The sequence below is a fragment of the Lingula anatina genome, chromosome 1 (genome assembly GCF_051362555.1).
Source record: "Lingula anatina isolate TDL-2025a chromosome 1, LinAna3.0, whole genome shotgun sequence".
Lineage (NCBI taxonomy): Eukaryota > Metazoa > Brachiopoda > Lingulata > Lingulida > Lingulidae > Lingula > Lingula anatina.
The window spans coordinates 37,240,265-37,257,970 of record NC_141767.1 but is presented as its reverse complement, the minus strand read 5'-3'; the positions used below and the strand labels follow the sequence as shown (position 1 = coordinate 37,257,970).

At 33.9% G+C, this 17,706-nt stretch overlaps 1 protein-coding gene and 2 long non-coding RNA genes across 3 annotated transcripts in view; 1 reads left to right on the top strand and 2 right to left on the bottom strand.

The window, feature by feature from the left end:
* The first annotated feature begins 645 nt into the window (after window positions 1-645).
* LOC106180134 (uncharacterized) lies at window positions 646-4,366 on the top strand. The gene is made up of 3 exons (XR_001240100.2): window positions 646-801; window positions 1,354-1,428; window positions 2,283-4,366. It is a non-coding gene; the product is annotated as an uncharacterized LOC106180134 (long non-coding RNA).
* An 805-nt stretch (window positions 4,367-5,171) lies between these two features.
* LOC147764318 (uncharacterized) lies at window positions 5,172-8,809 on the bottom strand. The gene is made up of 2 exons (XR_015331968.1): window positions 8,153-8,809; window positions 5,172-6,916 (listed from the first exon to the last, which is right to left on the bottom strand). It is a non-coding gene; the product is annotated as an uncharacterized LOC147764318 (long non-coding RNA).
* A 693-nt stretch (window positions 8,810-9,502) lies between these two features.
* The window catches only part of LOC106162196 (activating signal cointegrator 1 complex subunit 3), a 158,561-nt gene continuing 150,357 nt past the window's right edge, over window positions 9,503-17,706 (bottom strand). Inside the window, exons 34-42 of the mRNA XM_087001418.1 lie at window positions 16,146-16,257; window positions 15,803-15,937; window positions 14,729-14,784; window positions 13,793-13,961; window positions 13,147-13,298; window positions 12,537-12,672; window positions 12,045-12,156; window positions 11,480-11,571; window positions 9,503-11,221 (exon numbers count right to left, since the gene is read on the bottom strand). Coding sequence (XP_086857544.1) covers window positions 10,904-11,221; window positions 11,480-11,571; window positions 12,045-12,156; window positions 12,537-12,672; window positions 13,147-13,298; window positions 13,793-13,961; window positions 14,729-14,784; window positions 15,803-15,937; window positions 16,146-16,257 — 1,282 coding nt within the window. The 3' untranslated portion in view covers window positions 9,503-10,903. The remainder of the gene's footprint in view (window positions 11,222-11,479; window positions 11,572-12,044; window positions 12,157-12,536; window positions 12,673-13,146; window positions 13,299-13,792; window positions 13,962-14,728; window positions 14,785-15,802; window positions 15,938-16,145; window positions 16,258-17,706) is intronic.

Sequence of the window (17,706 nt, the reverse complement as noted above, 5' to 3'; positions counted from 1 at the left end):
GCCTTGGTATACAAGTGGGTATGGGTGAAAATCACAAAAATTGTTAAAAAATAACCAAATAACCCAGAATGTTTGCTATTTTCTTTTTTTACTAACTCACAAGCAGCAGTCATCATATATCATTATATCATACCATATATATTTCTTGTAATGTAGAGTAGATTTGAATTATTTGTTTTGATTTTCGGTGAACAAAATAGAAAAACTCCAGTTATTTCCAAAAATATTTATGTCGGACTCCCCCCCCCCCCCCCGATACCCATTATGTTATGTATCTAAATATCAAATATATTTTATGATATGTGTACCCAGTATTTGTAAAAATTGAAGAGCCTATTGCCTGCATTATTCATAAAGAGGACATTCCTGAAAGTATATTCGTTTTCAACTCACTAGACTGGGCAATTTTTTGCAGATATTTTTGCTTTTGGGTTGGTTTGTGAACCATTTTCAATTTGCAAACTGCGCGTGCCGATTCAGTAATAACTGGGTACTAAAATCATCATATTCAGAAAGGGTGTAATTCTCACAATTAAAATTGACCATAGGCTTTGAGTTTTTTCTTCCTTATTTGTTTCATTCATATGCTTTTCTGGTGCCCTGGCGACAACTGCTCACCTAAACTGAGCCACGCCTGTGGTAATAAGCATAACAATGAGTTGGTCACTGAGTAGTGCGAACTGACGTCTGGAATAGTCACTTGACAGTTGGACACTGAGAGGTGAAGACGCAGGAAAACTAGTGTGTGGTGCAGTTGCAAATTCGACCTTTTGGTGTGGAAAAAAAGCAAATACATATATCGTAAGTACCTATTTTTTCAGATACATGTACACTGTAGGCCTACTCGGCACGTCAGATGTTTATACCACATATCTTTGTTATAGTATCCCTCGAATAGAATTTCAAATTTTGAAAATTTGCTATAGTAGTTGTAGGATTGAAAACGTACTGTTGCAAGAGATAGACGAGGTTATGTCTTTACGTCGCCACATTGTTGCTTCCCCGCACCGTTACTAAGCCCCAAGCAGAATCTTGGCCCTTTTTCACATTGTGATTTTACCCGTTCATCGTTATTCCCGGAACCTTTACTCACCTCCTCGGTTTTTTAATGGCCGTTCGAACGATTTGTTACTTTCAAGTGCCATTGTTAACAGTAAGGTTTTGAAATTAAAATCATGTTTTATACTACGTGTTTTTTTAATGAACGAAGCAGTAACTGCGAAAGACATAAATTAATACGACAAGGATAAGTGTGCCCCGTCAACATGTCCAGGCACGTGGCCCATCTACGTGTACAGGTATAAGGTTACATATATTGATGCAGCAACTGTATGTTTTTTTTTATTATTTCAGATTAGACTTGGGCGTGAGGTACAAGCCATTTTCTGTTTAGACTGGCGAGCCATCAAAAATATTGTTGTAGGATAAGTATGTTTTATGTATTACAATTTTACACACATACGCACATAAACAAGCATGCACAAATGCAAACCATTTGCTCCAATATAATGATTAATACATGATTATTCTACAATAGTGACTATTTACTGTCTCTGTCTCTAGTTAGTCGTAAGTTGCTGTTGTATTAAAATTAATTTTTCTTCTTCTTCTTCTTCTTATTATTATTTTAAAGAAAACACCACACCTAATTGTATTTACTATCAAATTGTCTGATATATTTGATGCATTCGTCCTTGGACATAATAACGTAATTTTATCCATGATTCGTCAAAGAATAGGTGTAAGTGACGTTACTAAAATTGACCTGATCAGTTCTTTGACTACATGAGTTGCAATTAAGTGTTAGCCCCCACCCTACCAACACCAAAAAAAGCTTGATGTTAATATCGATTGTAAATATTATATCCTATAGATTAACTACTGTACCAATTACTTCTGCCAGTGAAGAAGATCATGCTTTTATTGTCATTGGTTTGTCCGTTTCGTTTTTATTTTTTGCTCGTGGATAAGATAAATTCCAAATTGTTCACAAATTTTGATGAAATTTTCAGAATAGTAGGTTATTCAAGAAGGAAAGAATTCTAACAATTTAAACCCAGTTTAGACCTCCTTATATTTATATTTTCTGTAGTAGTTTAAAACGTACATTTTGCACTCTCGGAGTGCTTTCTATTTTAAACTTCGATGTGCAAAATTTATCAAATTTTCAAATACATACATTTATAATCACAAAAATAATTTTTCTATATTTGTGGTGCTTTTACTACATAGAATAGAACTATACCGTAGCCTGTTTTTTAAACATTATTTTCCTGTTTCAGGAGCCCACCCCAAGATGCTGGACTAGATGCACCTTCAAGCAAGCCTTTTGCTGGCATTCAGAAACCACTCGCCCATTCATGTATTATGTTATGACTGAATAGATAGATTTTTTAAGGTTTTCTATTTTGATATAGAAGAATGATGACAATGATGTTAATAATGATAAAAGAAAAGGAGTAAGATTCTGAAAATGTTTGAAGAGATTTAAAATTAAATTTGTATTAAGCTTTGCTCATATGCCTACGATCACTCACTCGATCTCTAGTATAAAGTAGTGTTTTCCATGCTGTCACTGTTGCAGTCCGACCTATTTTTCTTTACCAATTTGCCAAATCAAATTTTTATTAAACTAAATTTGGCGGAAGCGTTTGTTTGGCAAAAAGTCACGTTGAGTTTAAAAGTCATGATTTTCATGAAATTTTAGTTTTGAAATTTTTTGCTTGTAATTTTACATATTTCTCTTTTACTTTGTTCTGTGAAAAAAGCTTGTTCCTTTAGAAAATCGGCATGATTTGTTGGTTTTCATACGGTTATTTAGACATTTGTTTCTTTGCAGTCTTGTTGCCCAGTGTTTTCCTTTACTCAGTATGTAAGGGGTTATGACAATTGTATTAAAATTTTTCTATAGGTTACTGTAAGTAAATTTTATTGTTTACAGACACTATGGGAATTCATTCTCGTCATGGAATTGTAGTGTAGTAATTTATCGTTCATATTTGATATCTCTAAAAGTCTGTAAAATTTAGGGATGCTCTCTTACTTTCTCGCTTGCCTTTAAATTTCCGATGTTAGATGAATTATGGCTTACTTATGTAGGATTATGGTTGTGTTATGTGAGCTATTATGTTCAGTTGATAATTTTAGACATGGAACATTTGTTAAAGTAGTTGTATTTTGATGGTTGAAAAGAAAACCATGAGATTGTGAACGGTGAAACGTTTACTTTTTTTAACCAAGTATTATGGTATGTATTGTAGGTTTATTTTTAATTTTTTTAAAACTTTTCATCCGTATTGTTATTGATCCGTTTCTTTGAATATCTTTGTGTGATCTCCGTTTATATTCCACCATTACTATCTAGTTGAAATTTTCACTTCAAAAAATTTTTTAAGCATACTTTTTTAATATCCCTTGGAACAAACTCATTCATTAAAATTGATTAAAAAGCTTTTCAACCATGCCCAATATAATCCATAGTATCATTAGTATCATATGGCATTTTGACATTTAAAAATTCTTTAAACCTGAAAAAATTGTCCGATTTTCCACCTACCTGCATTAGAAAATGCATTTACATTCTTGCCTTTAGAAATTGTAATCGCTATTTATATCCTTTAGAAAAAACTTGTTGGTCCCCCTAGAGTTAATGTTTTCTCAATTTTCTTTACATAGTTCAGATCAATATTTGGATTTTGCGGCTGCAAATAAATTCATAATGGACGATCTTAAAATCCTCATATGAATATATGTTTAAAAACCAAAACTGAAAAATAGAGGAAAACTTTAATTGGATTGGATCTTGGAATTATGATAGTAAATGATTAAACACACATTTACCCATCCTGTTGTCGGCAGAATATTTTGCGCAGTTCAAATGATATTCTCAAACATCTGATTCTTTCATTTCTCATACAAATCCCATGTTGCTCTAAACACGCAAATAGCATTACAATTAATAAAACGCTGTAACATGGACCAAACAACTTCAAAAATTGATGTCCCTACTTGCGAGATGAACTAAATGCATCCTCTTCTCTTTTTGAGTGTGACCCTTGCATCCAGGGTTAACAACTTTTTGTAAAATGGATAGTTTTATAAATTCTTGCTTTTTTTGTTTCAACAGTTTTTGTCATTTTTGATTATTATTTTTGATTATTATTATTGCCTCTTTACATATACATTTGTGATTACATTTTTGATGCATATATTTTCTTGCCTTTTTGTTTAGGGTTTTATAAATGTAACACTTAAAAATGGTAGTTTCTGAATATCATTGTTTACAATCAACTATGTTTTATTTAAGATTTGAAAATAAATATGAAAAATACTGTTATTTGAAGACATTAAACAGACACAAAAAATGGTAGTTGGTTCCTAGTTACAATGTTATATATTACAATAGAACAAGCTCATCTTACCTGTCAACCCTCATGCAAAATTGACTCGTCCCTTCTGTCACCCCTATAGAAAAATAGAATCTCCCAACCTGTCACCCCTTCAATGGAATGGACTCGTTCTACCTATCACCCCTATGAAAATAGACTCGTCACACCTGTCACCCCTCAAAGTGAATGGACTCGCCCCACCTGTCACCCCTCAAATTGAATGGACTCGCCCCACCTGTCACCCCTCAAATTGAGTGGACTCGTCCCACCTGTCACCCCTCAAATTGAATGGACTCGCCCCACCTGTCACCCCTCAAATTGAGTGGACTCGCCCCACCTGTCACCCCTCAAATTGAGTGGACTCGCCCCACCTGTCACCCCTCAAATTGAGTGGACTCGTCCCACCTGTCACCCCTCAAATTGAGTGGACTCGCCCCACCTGTCACCCCTCAAATTGAATGGACTCGCCCCACCTGTCACCCCTTCAATTGAATGGACTCGCCCAACCTGTCACCCCTCAAATTGAATGGACTCGCCCCACCTGTCACCCCTCAAATTGAATGGACTCGACCCACCTTTCACCCCTTCAATTGAATGGACTCGACCCACCTGTCACCCCTCTTGGAAAATGGACTAGCCCACCACCCCTTCAGTAAAATGGAAATGTCCCACTTGCCACCCCTACAGTGAAACGGACTGACCCAATCTGTTACACCTCAAATAAGTGGCACCACCCAAACCTCATCCCAACACAATCACACTCATTCCAAACTATAAAACGGATTGAAATGTATTGTTTATTATAGGATAACAAAAACTACAGAAAATCATGCTTTAATTTAACATATATACTTTGTAAAATTTATTCTAGGCTTTGATATTTATTTCAACAAATGGTAATATGTACATTATGCAAGACTGTCAACTAACTTTTATGTCACCAGTTTCTAGCAAGCAAAATCAAATCTTGGCACGTGTAAAAAATGTGCTTTTTAATTTGCTCAACTCTATCACAATTTACGTCAATTATCACATGCACAAACTAAATGAAAGAGAAATGTCAAGCACAAAAACTAACAATGTGCCTTTAAAAATGTACAAACAAAAATACTACATAATTCTACAAAAACTACTATCAAATACAATGTACAAAAAATACAAACGAAAATACTATATAATTCTACATCAACTACTATCAAATGCATTGAAAATGATTAAAAGCTATTACAAATGCTCTGTGAAAATAAAATCCCCCAAGCTTCGTGGAATAAAGGCCAATTTTGAAAAGTATTTCATTTCCGTTTTCCACGGTTTTCGCCCTTATATTAGATAATACCGTGATTCCCGTGGTCGGATAAATAAATGAAATTGAACGGGATTGAAACAGAATTGTACTTATTAAAGCTTCGCTATAGGTACATTTAAAAACACGATCCATCTTAGTTTGGCATCCAAAAAGCAAATGCAACTCCGGGCACTCCTCTTTAATTAATTTAATTTTTGAGAGGGGCTGCTCACTTTGTACTAAAATTTTGATAAATTATGATCATATCTTTTTAGCAAAAAACTGTCTCTAAAAATGGTGCCAAATTATGTAAAAGATTTCGGAAAAAAAAGGGAAGTTGCCAGTCTTTTCATAAACATTAAAATTTCTTTTCAACGTGATGCATAGAATAAGCCTAGAGGAGAATGGCAACTTCAACGGAAATATATACATTTAAAATTGGCATTTCCACAATTTTCTCAAATTTTGACATTGTACTGCATCTTACCAACTGATTTCAATACAGACACGTCGATTTTGGGCAAAGTTCAACTTTCAATTTACAAAAATTTAAAGCGATTTTGTTAAAGTTAAAGCAAAAAAAAAAGTTTGTTTCAAATCGAGTAAGCTACTCAGTGCGTATTTATCTCTCTTGAATTTTTAGATCAAATTGAAAACTTCCCAAGAAAGTGCTTTTATTCAGGCATAAGTGTTTGTAATTTATAATTGTCAGTTGATACTTTAAACGAAAATTGTAAACACAATAAGGCTGATTTATATACAGTAAATCATAATAACACATGATACTTTATAAGCAATTTTATTCAAGTTTTAACAAGCTATATGGTGAAAAAGTTCACTTTTAACTTCAATTTTGAACGATATGATATACAAACACAGAATATTTAATTATGCAATGGCATTTTCATACATGGGTTTCAAATTGAATCAGATATATTTGAGGTGTTTCGAGGGAAATTTTGGGAACTAAAGATCATAGGAAAAACAAAAATGATCGATTTGAATAATTTGAAAAAGGAACAATTTCTGTAGCCGACAACGTTTTGTTATGTACAAAATTGTATGTTGACCTAAAATGGTTTATAAATCACAGTAAAAGAATGAATCATTTTCACCATGAAGCTTGTTCGACTGTGTGCATGCATGTGTATATCCGGATCCAAAATATGGGTAGAAGGAAAGGCGGGCTTCTATCAATCGCATGTGCATGTTGCAGAATCCCGGCAAAGCAGATGACAGTGTTCTGAAATAAGAAAATAACGTTAATAGTGCAATCCAACATTCAAATACAATCCAAATTAAAAGTAAGATTGAATTAATTCAAATAAAAAGGATGTCAGAAAAATTATTTACATTAAACATCAAATTGATTAATATGATGGAAGTAGTTGATCTCTGAAAGTCTTAGATATTTGACAACAAAATGCCGTACACTAATATTTGTTACAATATAAAAAAGAATGACAAGACAAATAAATCAATATGTTGAAAGAGTAAATTAATTTTAAAGGCTTAAACTAATGAGGCACCTCTACCACATTGGAACGGACGGGTGTTCGCAGTCTTCTACAAGACAAGTAATTTGACTCATAATTCATATTTTTGTGAAAGCAAATCTAGTTTAATGAATGATACAAAAGCTATAAAATGTTAGAAACTAAAAATAGTAATAAATTCTAATGATGAGCATTTTGTGCCATCATGAAAAATAAAAATGTCTTCCTCGTTTACCTTTTTAAGATGCAAATAATAAATGAATATTAATTAAAATATTTTTCACGAATTACAGCAAAATGTAGTACAGACCAGTTTCTAATAGAAGTACCTGAGAAGTTTCACTCTGATACATCATTAAAAATACAAAGGCAGAAGTATTAAAGTGTTTGGTGATACAATTTGAACAGTAACAGGGCAACAAAGTGATATCTAATTTGAAAGCAAATTTTCTTCATATTATCTACGCTTCTGTCGACAGCGTGCTTTTTTAAAGATTTCAGCGATTATCAGCATAGAACCTTTCTAAAATCCAGGGTACCGCTCGGACAAATTGGTATTTTGAACATGCCAAAATTAGGATACTATTACCTGGTAATTTAAACTCGAGTTACAAAAATTTAAGAAATCTCTTTGGTGCAAAAAAATCTAAAATTCAAAACCGACAAAGAGTCCCACCTTCTAATCAACAAACTGTGAACCAAAACAAGCTTCTAAAATCTCTTATATACAAGTTATACCAAATTAGAATCACAACAGCGGAGAAGCATACTTGCTGATAGTCGTGCATGCTTTTTTCAGTTATGCACGTTAGACGTTACACTCTACCAGGGCGACAGATTGATTTTTCACAAGATATTCACAGATATGTCCTTAGACAGTAATTTGATTCTCTGGCTTTTTGAAATTTTGCCTAGACGTTTGCGTTAGACGTTACGACCGACTGATACTTTTAACATTTGGTTGTAGAAGAAATGCTACTCACACGACATATTTGCTTCAATGCTGACTGAAATGTTCGGCCTTGCGACTTCACCACACCTATCCTGCGTCCTCTTCTTTCAGGGTCCAGCTGTCAAGTGACTATTCTGGAAGACAGCTCGCACTGCACTGAGCGACGCATTGTTATGTAGATCACAACAGGTACGGCGTATTCTGATTGGGGAGTTGCTGTTGGAATAATCATTTTCACGAATATGGTGAATCTACGTGATCTTATAGTTTAATTAATAAAATTTGGTTGTATGGTCTCTTTACTGATACATATTATTTAATCAATCATTTAAATATATGTCTTAAATCCCTCGTTGCGGAATGCACCGAAACCCAATACTGGGCCTACTCAGCACTGTAGGGATGCTATTGGTTTACACAGATAAAATTCGCTCACCTGTATATTGTCATGTTAATTCCGTGGTTTAGACTATTCTGAGCAAGGGGGTATGCAGTGGCTGTCATTAATTCTACATTACACAGGATGCTTGAAAATTCATTGTAAAATTCCTCTTGTAGAGGCATTCCAGATATACATAACAAACATTTATACAAAATGTATGTGACAGAAATACCAGCACTTTAAGATGATATGCTTTAAGCAGTTAGAGAGTGCTTTATCTTTTGTCTTAGATGTCATTCTGAAGAACATTAAATAAGTTCTTGAAACACTTTAAGAGATAAAAATTTAATTAATTGAACAGACAATCAGATAAATATAAGACTAGGAAAAATTGTTCTTGCTCCTTTTTGTGTACAGACACTGTAAGTGTCTGCAGAGAAGTAGACTAAGGGAAAAGATCAATTAATCTATTTATTCATTTTTTTTGGGGGGGGATACAACCAAGTTATCTGAAGTGTTACTCATCTAGATGGTGAATTAAGAAATAGTGAGAGACCTCAGATAGACCAGGAGAGAAAAGAAGGCTAGACTGCAGCTGTCGCCCAGTAAGTGCCAAAATATATTTTAGTTTTATTTAAAATGTATTAGGGAGCTTTATTTATTTAAATGACAGGACCAGTGTGAAAATCTGCATGATACTTCTTGCATGTGTGTGTGGTATGCATGTCGTAACCCAATTTTTTACTAATGATCCCTAGAATTTCTGAAGCTGTAAAACTGAGGAATATTCAGAGCTTATTCGGTCATATTAAAATCTCTCTTTTCCACATTAAATGCATAAGAACATACAATAATGCAAATTCAAGAAATATGATATTATGCAGTCTGTATGGGTTCATGATCTTATTATCTTTTTTCTTTAATTATGTATACCTCCTTAATACATGGACTTTAAATTTTCTAATCTCATTATATTAGCAATGAACACAGACACAGATATGCATTGATCCAGAATTTTATTCAAGATTTCCTTCGAGTGTGAGAAAGTCTTAGCATTTTAGTTTCAGCAGCATTTATGCTTTAGAGAGGGGGGAAGCCTATCAGATGTGTGCCCTCTCCCCTTAACCACCCCCACTAGAAGTGATTAGAAGGGCTAAGTAAATAACCTAAATTTCAGAAAAACTATGGTTTTCCCACTTAATAAACATGATGTTTGTGTGGAAACTCAATTCAAATATATCAGATTACATTCAGACTGCCATAAATCATGCTCAGTAGAGCAAGTACTGTCATTATTTTTTGTCAAATGGTAATTGAACTGGCGAAAGCCATGCTTCTTCTCATAACTTTGAGGTCTTTGACCTTATGTTAATTTGCAGATAACACATGGACCTGGTTTCACAGAAGAACCCTAGATGGAAAATTGGTGTTAACTTTTAGACTGATTTTTACTTTTACATTTACTTTGACCCAAGATAGGCCTATATATTAGTTGTAAGTCACTGATATGAAATACTGTGTGTATTTTCCAAATTTTAATTTTAAAATAATAATAATAATAATAATAATAATAATAATAATAATAAAAAGACTTGGCTTTTGTTTTGGACTAACAATTACTCTATTTTTACTGACAATTATTTTTAACCTGAACTAAAGGAGACCCAAGTTCTGTCTGAGGGTTACACAATGTAACACCATATTTTGGTCTTTCTTTTATGAAACCAGTCCCTGATGAACATTATACCTAACTCCAGGGGTATCTGTATCTGTCCATATACGTCTAAGAAGACCACTACTGGTATGAGATAGACGGATAGAAGAGAGCGCATGGGAAACTTAGTCACAGAGTAGGCCTAATCTAAAGCCTTCCACAGTGTCAGCATTTACTTGTTGATCACTGAGTCCATTCCAATCGGAAACTGTATTATAGTATTGCTTAGGTGGATTATTCAACATTTCATCAAAATTTTTTCTGACTATGTGGTCAATGTTTGCACTCAACAAGTTTAAAAAGAGCTTCAATAAAGTTAATTTCTTTGTAAAGAATTTCAGATTAATAAAACACCTGATTTGTATACTTGTTTCAATTAAAATAAATAGCAACTATTATCATTATAAATAATGGATATCAAAAAATCATTGTCAAAGAATCTTTTATCTTACTCAATTTTACTTTAAATCAAGTGTGAACTTTCAACGCAGTCTAACATTGGCAAAGAACTCACATCAGAGACAAAACGACTAGTTATTGACTGGTAATTTTCTTTTAACTGTTTCCCTCAACCAATTCCCCCAACTTTAAGGTGTTAATATAATCCGTCTTTCAAACAGTGGCAAGTTGTTGGTATTATCACATTTGAAAAGCCAGATAAATGCCTGCCTTATAGTATAACCAATCTAAAAGTCCAGCCCCTCCAGCTCTTCCTTAAGCTCTGTATTAACCTGAGCCTCTATGCTGGCAGGTACAACATCCAGGCAAATGTCATACTGTTGGTCCAGACCCAGGTAGGCATCACTCATCAAGTAAAGAGTGTAAATCACACGGCTTGGTATCTCAGGTGTGTACAGTGCAAGCTGGACATTGGTCCTGTTGCGGACATAACCCACTCTCTTCAAGGCGATCAGCTCTTTCTTGTCCACTTCCCCAATCACAAGAAACCAGCCCTCATCTTTTGGTTTAGGAAACCTGCTGGTGAAGGCCTTGCTGTCATGCTTCTGGAAAGAAAATAAGTTGGTATTCTATACAATGATATCCCATTGCATCATCTGATGCTTAAGCATGTACATGTAATAGGCTATATCAATTGTATTGACAATATAGCAGCAGATATAAAATGTAAGTATATCCACTTGGCTTAAAGAGTGAATTAAGCAATTTCAATAAACAATCCACTTTAATCAATGCAGATAAATAATAGAAAAGAAATCCAACGTCATGAAAAAACTTTTATGTAAAAAGTGTTCCCACATTACCTTGACCTTATTTGCTCTTCTCAGCTCCACATTCAGGACATATTCCTGATCTGCATGAACTGGAATCCAGTCTTTGTCTGGCCGAGATCCACCTGAGGGAATGATTGGAAACGATATAATTAAAAGTCTTATCAAGCACTTTCACAGAAGCTGCCAGAATTCCATGACTTGAATAACAGTGAAGGACAGTTATATACAGTTAATACAGCTAATAAACAAACTGCACCGGAGTTCATTGCCTAATGGAACTTGTGTATTATCAAAAGCTGTATACTTCCTCAAAAGATATGTTCAGTAAACTTACAGGATCAAATAAAAATACCTCTGGCTTTTTTAATTGTGAAGCTACATGTATCACATGTGTAACATAAATTTGCCAATTTGGCTCTGAAAACCTTCCAGATGTTGACTCAGACAATATCTCGTTCCCCTTGCAAACAAGTTTACATGACAACTAAAAGCCTGAAACTTCCTTATATCAGCATCATTAGTCAAGTGACTCTATGATTGAGTTTTTATACCCAAAAAGGACTACGTATACATGTAAATAAAAAAGAATTACTACCTTTATGTGACATTGGCACCATCTTTTCCACCTGTCCAGTTTCTCCCTCCCACCAACCTCTGACTGTCATCTTCACATCTATCACTGGCAGTTGCTGAAGTACAGTGTACACCTGTCAAAGTCCAAATTTAACAATTTAAAGGCTGCATTGAGTGTATAATGGGTTCAGTTAAGTTAAAATTAAATTCCAAACCCAGCTATTTTTAGAAGATCCAAAAGTTTCAAGATTTGCTAATCAAAGTTTGTCTGTAAATTTTTAGAAGATCCAAAAGTTTCAAGATTTGCTAATCAAAGTTTGTCTATAAATTGTCTTCTCAGTAGCGTATATTTACATATGCATATGCACACACAATCACATCTGAATTTAATTCATAGAAATAAGCTCTTAAGAAATATAATGAAAACTTAACATAAAATCATGGGCTGTCAATGCCAGTTTTCATTTTAAACAAAAAAGGGAAGGAACTGCCACTGAAAATAAGAATCACTGACCTGACTGATTTCTTTTCTCTCAATCTCTCCCTCCAACATTTCCAACAACAACTCAAACCTGTCTTCAGTGTAAGCCATCAGTTCAGGAAGGCTCTCAATAGCAGTCCTTTTCTTTCCTGTCTTATCTCCAACATACCTGTAAATTAAGAAACACAATATATACCACCTTGTTAACAATCTGTTTCTCAAAATGACTAACAATAGTCTAGATGAGCAAAGATGTTATATAGAAGGAATTGTGATTTTTTTTACCTCCATGGGGCATTGGACAGCTATTTGGCAGTGTTAGAAATTGTTAGCCAAACATAATATTTTACATCCAGACTATAAGGTGCCCAGTGCTTTTTCAACAGATGGTGCAATTAAGGGCAAGTTTTTATCATACATTTGCAAATTTTACATTTGCAGTTGAAAATTTTAAAATGGTTCGAGAGCATATTTTAATATTATTAAAATAATCACTTGATCAAGTTTATCATCTCTCTCTCTCTCTCTCTCTCTCTTACACACACACACACACACACACACACACACACACACACACACACACACACACAGTGTCACACAACACGCAGTGTCACACACACAGTGTCACACACACCCGTCTTACCTAATACAGTGTAGGTTATAAGAATGGATATGTGGAAGAATAAGGAGGGATGACTCATGTGCCCATCTTCCTTGGACCACCATCTGTACCAGGTTAATGACATGCAGAGCTGGAATCAAGTTACCCTGGTCTGCTGTAGCATCTAGCATGGCCTTAAAGGAGAAAAAAAACATTCTTGGCATATTTGCATGTACTTTGTTTATTCACATATAAAATATCCAATGAATAATATGTTTTTTGTTTATGGTTACAATTTTCAAAACAAATTATTCAACAGACACTGGTTGAAGACAACAAAAAAGGGACAGTGATTCATATTTATTTTCATTTTGGTTGCACCTATGTTTATATTTAACTTTTTTGTAAACAATTTTAGTCATGGTACTTAGGCAATGGTTTTGACACAAAGGTAGCCGCTAGACCATATATGAGGACATTGGGCCTGTGTTACCAAAAGCAAGAAAATGTGGCAAAAACTTCAGATAGACAATAAACACTTTATTTTCCTGGACTACTACAGATTTATCCTTGATTGCAGTAGACCAATTTGTGCTTGCGTGTGTGTGTGTGTGTGTGTACGTACGTGTGTGTGAGAGAGAGAGAGAAAGAGAGAGAGAGAGAGAGAGAGAGAGAGAGAGTAAATAACCTGTAAAATTCTGATGGCCTGATCCAGCACAGACTTGGTATCTGTGAGATAGTCTGTGGAAGGGAGTGTGGACTGGCTGAAGTGAGCCTGGAACAGCAGATGAGCCTTGGTGTGGGCACTATCATAGGAGTGAGGGTTTACTGCTAGGGGGAGCCTGGGGGCAAGTTCACTGAAATAACATATCATTCATTTGAATTAACTTCAGTATTTAAGAAGTTTGGAATGTTACTCATATCAAGACTATTTTCTAAATACCTTTAACCAAAAATAAATCCATCAGATTATTTCATTTCCCGTAGTTATATTATCTCATTTCCTATATAGGATTTCCTATAAAGAATTATTAAAGAAAAATATCATCCTGTCTCACATGGAAATGATTCATGCAGCATTCTAAGTATGGCCCAGAAACATTAATTTCATTGAGTATACAACTTTTTTGCAAAAAAATTAATTTCTTGTATTTACAGTAACTTCATAGTAGATCTACAAGAAAATATGGAATGGTTGCATGTAAGATTAAAGAACAATCTGTATTATTGCATGCAAACTTTTTCTACATAAACATAACATAAATCTCTCAAACAAAGCAGTTCATGGACACTAAATCACTTCTGTAATACATGTCAACACTGAAGTTGTCTTCAAAGATCATTTACAGTTGAAAAAAAATTGCACTGTAAAATATGCACCTTCTGCAAACTTGAAGTACAATCGTGCCTTGTATTAATAAGTATGCTGTCTTTGTTGCATAACGCTGTAACAAGAGTTCAATTTACTTGCAAGTTCTACATGGTAGAAAAAAGTCAACTCTGCACAATTATATATTATATATTATATATGCCTGAGCTTTCCCATCTGCTATATGGGCGTAGCACATGAAGTGGCACACAAATGATGGCAGTATCTACCAAAGATCTGTAAATAGCATTGTACCTGTTGATCTGATCTTCATTGTGCCGTACTGGTAACTCAGCATACTCATGGGCATCCTAAAACAACAGCCATTTGTGAAGGAAATAACCAAAAACAGAGAAAAATGACATTTTATAGAGGTTGGAAACACCTCCTGGAGTGGGAATGAATGTAGGGGGTTATCTTTAAATTGTACAGATGGTTTCTATAAATAAATCTATGTTCTTTAAAAAGAGTTCGATTCTGATTTTCAAGAAGCAAGTGGAATGAACAGATTGGTTTTGACACTGAAGGCCATCCCAGACTACAATCATAATGCAAAAATAAAAATAAAAATATAAAAATAAAATACAACAAAATAAATATAAGAAATAAAAATAAACAATAAATGTGAATGATTTGTGTTGTAATACAAAAGCAGAGAGTCCAGCACCCTTTATGTTTATAAACAAAACAATTCCAACATTTTCTGGTTAGATCAGGTTTTTTTATCCATTAAAATGATAAAATGCATGATAGCAGTAGGGAAATGACAATAAGTTTCTGTCCTGTATGTTTCATTATTACACAATATAACCTAATGTTTTAAAACAAAGATATAACTAAACCTATTCTATAGTGAATCTCTGATATAAATAATAATTTGCTGATTATCAAATGAACTGGCGTGTCTTTGTAGTCCTAGGCCAATTTTCAACTTTGAAATTTCAATATTCAAAACATTCATTCCAAATTTTAAAAAAAATTTTCTGAAATATTCAATAGTACAACAGTTCACAGATTCAAAGGTTTGTTTGTCTTAGTAATGGATCCATAGTTAATTCTAATTTCCTCACTTTAAGTTTGATAATGAATTTTGTGCATTATCATTATAATCATTTTCAGACTAATTAAACTCTTAGAAGCAAATTATCTATGGACATTACTAAACCTTCAGGACATTATATATATTGTATAGTATGGATGGATGCTATATTTTGGAAAACTTGCAGATTATTTTTTTCTCTGTCTTCTTTTCATAAAAAACATAATGAAAATAACTATACTGACATTTCACAATTTCAAGAAAAAAATTATTGCTTTTTTAAAACTTACCGACAGCATTGTCAAGAGCTCTTCAAGTGTGGAGTTTGGAGTGAGATTGTCCTGGAACATCCTCACTGTCAAGTGATTCAAGTAGTAGTAAGAGGATATGCGCCCCAAAGTAAGAGCTTCAATGCTAGAGCCATCCTGAAAAAAAAAAATTCAAAGCTGAGGTAGCTTATTAATCAATTTACTTTTGAACAAAATATATTCTTATACAGAAGATGCTGCAGTTATTCCTTACTTTTGTTTATGACAAAATTGATTTAATTTTACAATATATCTACAGGTATTTCCTAAAACTCAATCTTTCTGTTCTTTTCTTTTTAAAAAGACCCTTCAATATTGCACTTACATCACCAATTCCAATGCAGGATGAAGCCTCCAGTTCCACCAGTGCTCTCTCCACAAGTGAAGACAGAAACTTGTTGATGCTGTCATGATCAGTATCATCCAAATTGTAATAACTGGAAAAGTGATGGAAAAAGTTTGAAAACTTGATTTGTTAAAAAATTTCTATACATACTTAACAGTTACCAGGCCCAGTTGAGGCCCGCAGCCAGCAATTTCAAAGGGGAGGGGGTCTTTTTTCTGAAATAGTGGACCTTTTACCATGAAATCTTCATGTACCTAGATCAAGTTTACCTAGCGCAGACCTTTTCCCAGCAAAAAGGGGGGTTCTTTTAAGCTTCTGACCCCTCCCCCCTCCACTATTTCTCTTTCCCTTAAAAACTTTTTCATTGAGCCACAAGCATAAGATAAATATTTTGTATAACTGGGCCACAGAAACCATTTAAAATTGTTTCCTTCTTTTTATAAATGTATTTTCAAAGTTGTGCTTTTGATCCTAGTTCTGATAACAGCACTGACATTAATATTGTGCATGCAGGAAGACCTGCATTTTATATATATATATATATATATATATATATATATATATATATATATATATATATATATATATATATATATATAAGATATAAATTTAAAAAAAATGAACATGACCATTTTGGGGCATTAATTGATATGCTATTTGTAGAAGTTTAGTCTAAATGACAACATTTTAAAGAATTTATCCTCTTTTTTACACAATTTAAAAAATAGCATCTGCCATCCATGCACACATATTTATTTTATTTTCTCACAGAAACATCATATGGATACCGGTATCAAAAACCACAGGTATGTTAGGCATCTTAATTTAAGGAAAAAAATTCAATTTCACAAATCATATCCATTTGTCTGCCTGCCCGTATGTTCACCAGTCTATCTGGATGGCTATATATATACACACATACACATCATAAGTATTATGCAAACTGAATGGTTGATTAAACATAAATCAGAGATGTAACATTGCTGGACTGGTTCATCCCAGGTGCATTTAATATTCCTGAATGAAGTAAAAAGACAAATCACCAGGTGAAAATATACTATTCACAACAAGTCCGTAGCCAGCAATTTCAAAGGGAGGGGGTCTTTTTCTGAAAAAGTGGACCTTGACCATGAAACCTCAGTATACCTAGATCAATTTTTATCCAAAGCGGACCTTTTCTCAGCAAAATGCACAATTCGTTTGAACCCCTTGACTCCCCCTGGCTACGTGCCTGCTGTTTCATTATGAGTCCACTTTCTTTGAAGAAAGTAACACACGACCCTGGATTAGAACTCTCCTGACGACAGCAATCATACCCGTTTCCATAAATGGACATATTTACCCCGGCTACAAATCACAAAGTCAGTGGCCCATCATGTACAGTAGGATGTAGCTGTTATGTAGCCAAATCAATGTCTCATATCAAAACAACAATCACAGTCCACACTTAAAAATTATGACAACAGACCCATCTCTTTTAAAAACTATTTCCTAACAAACAGAAATATTCTGCAAAATAAAGCGAAGGTAAAGTACCAAT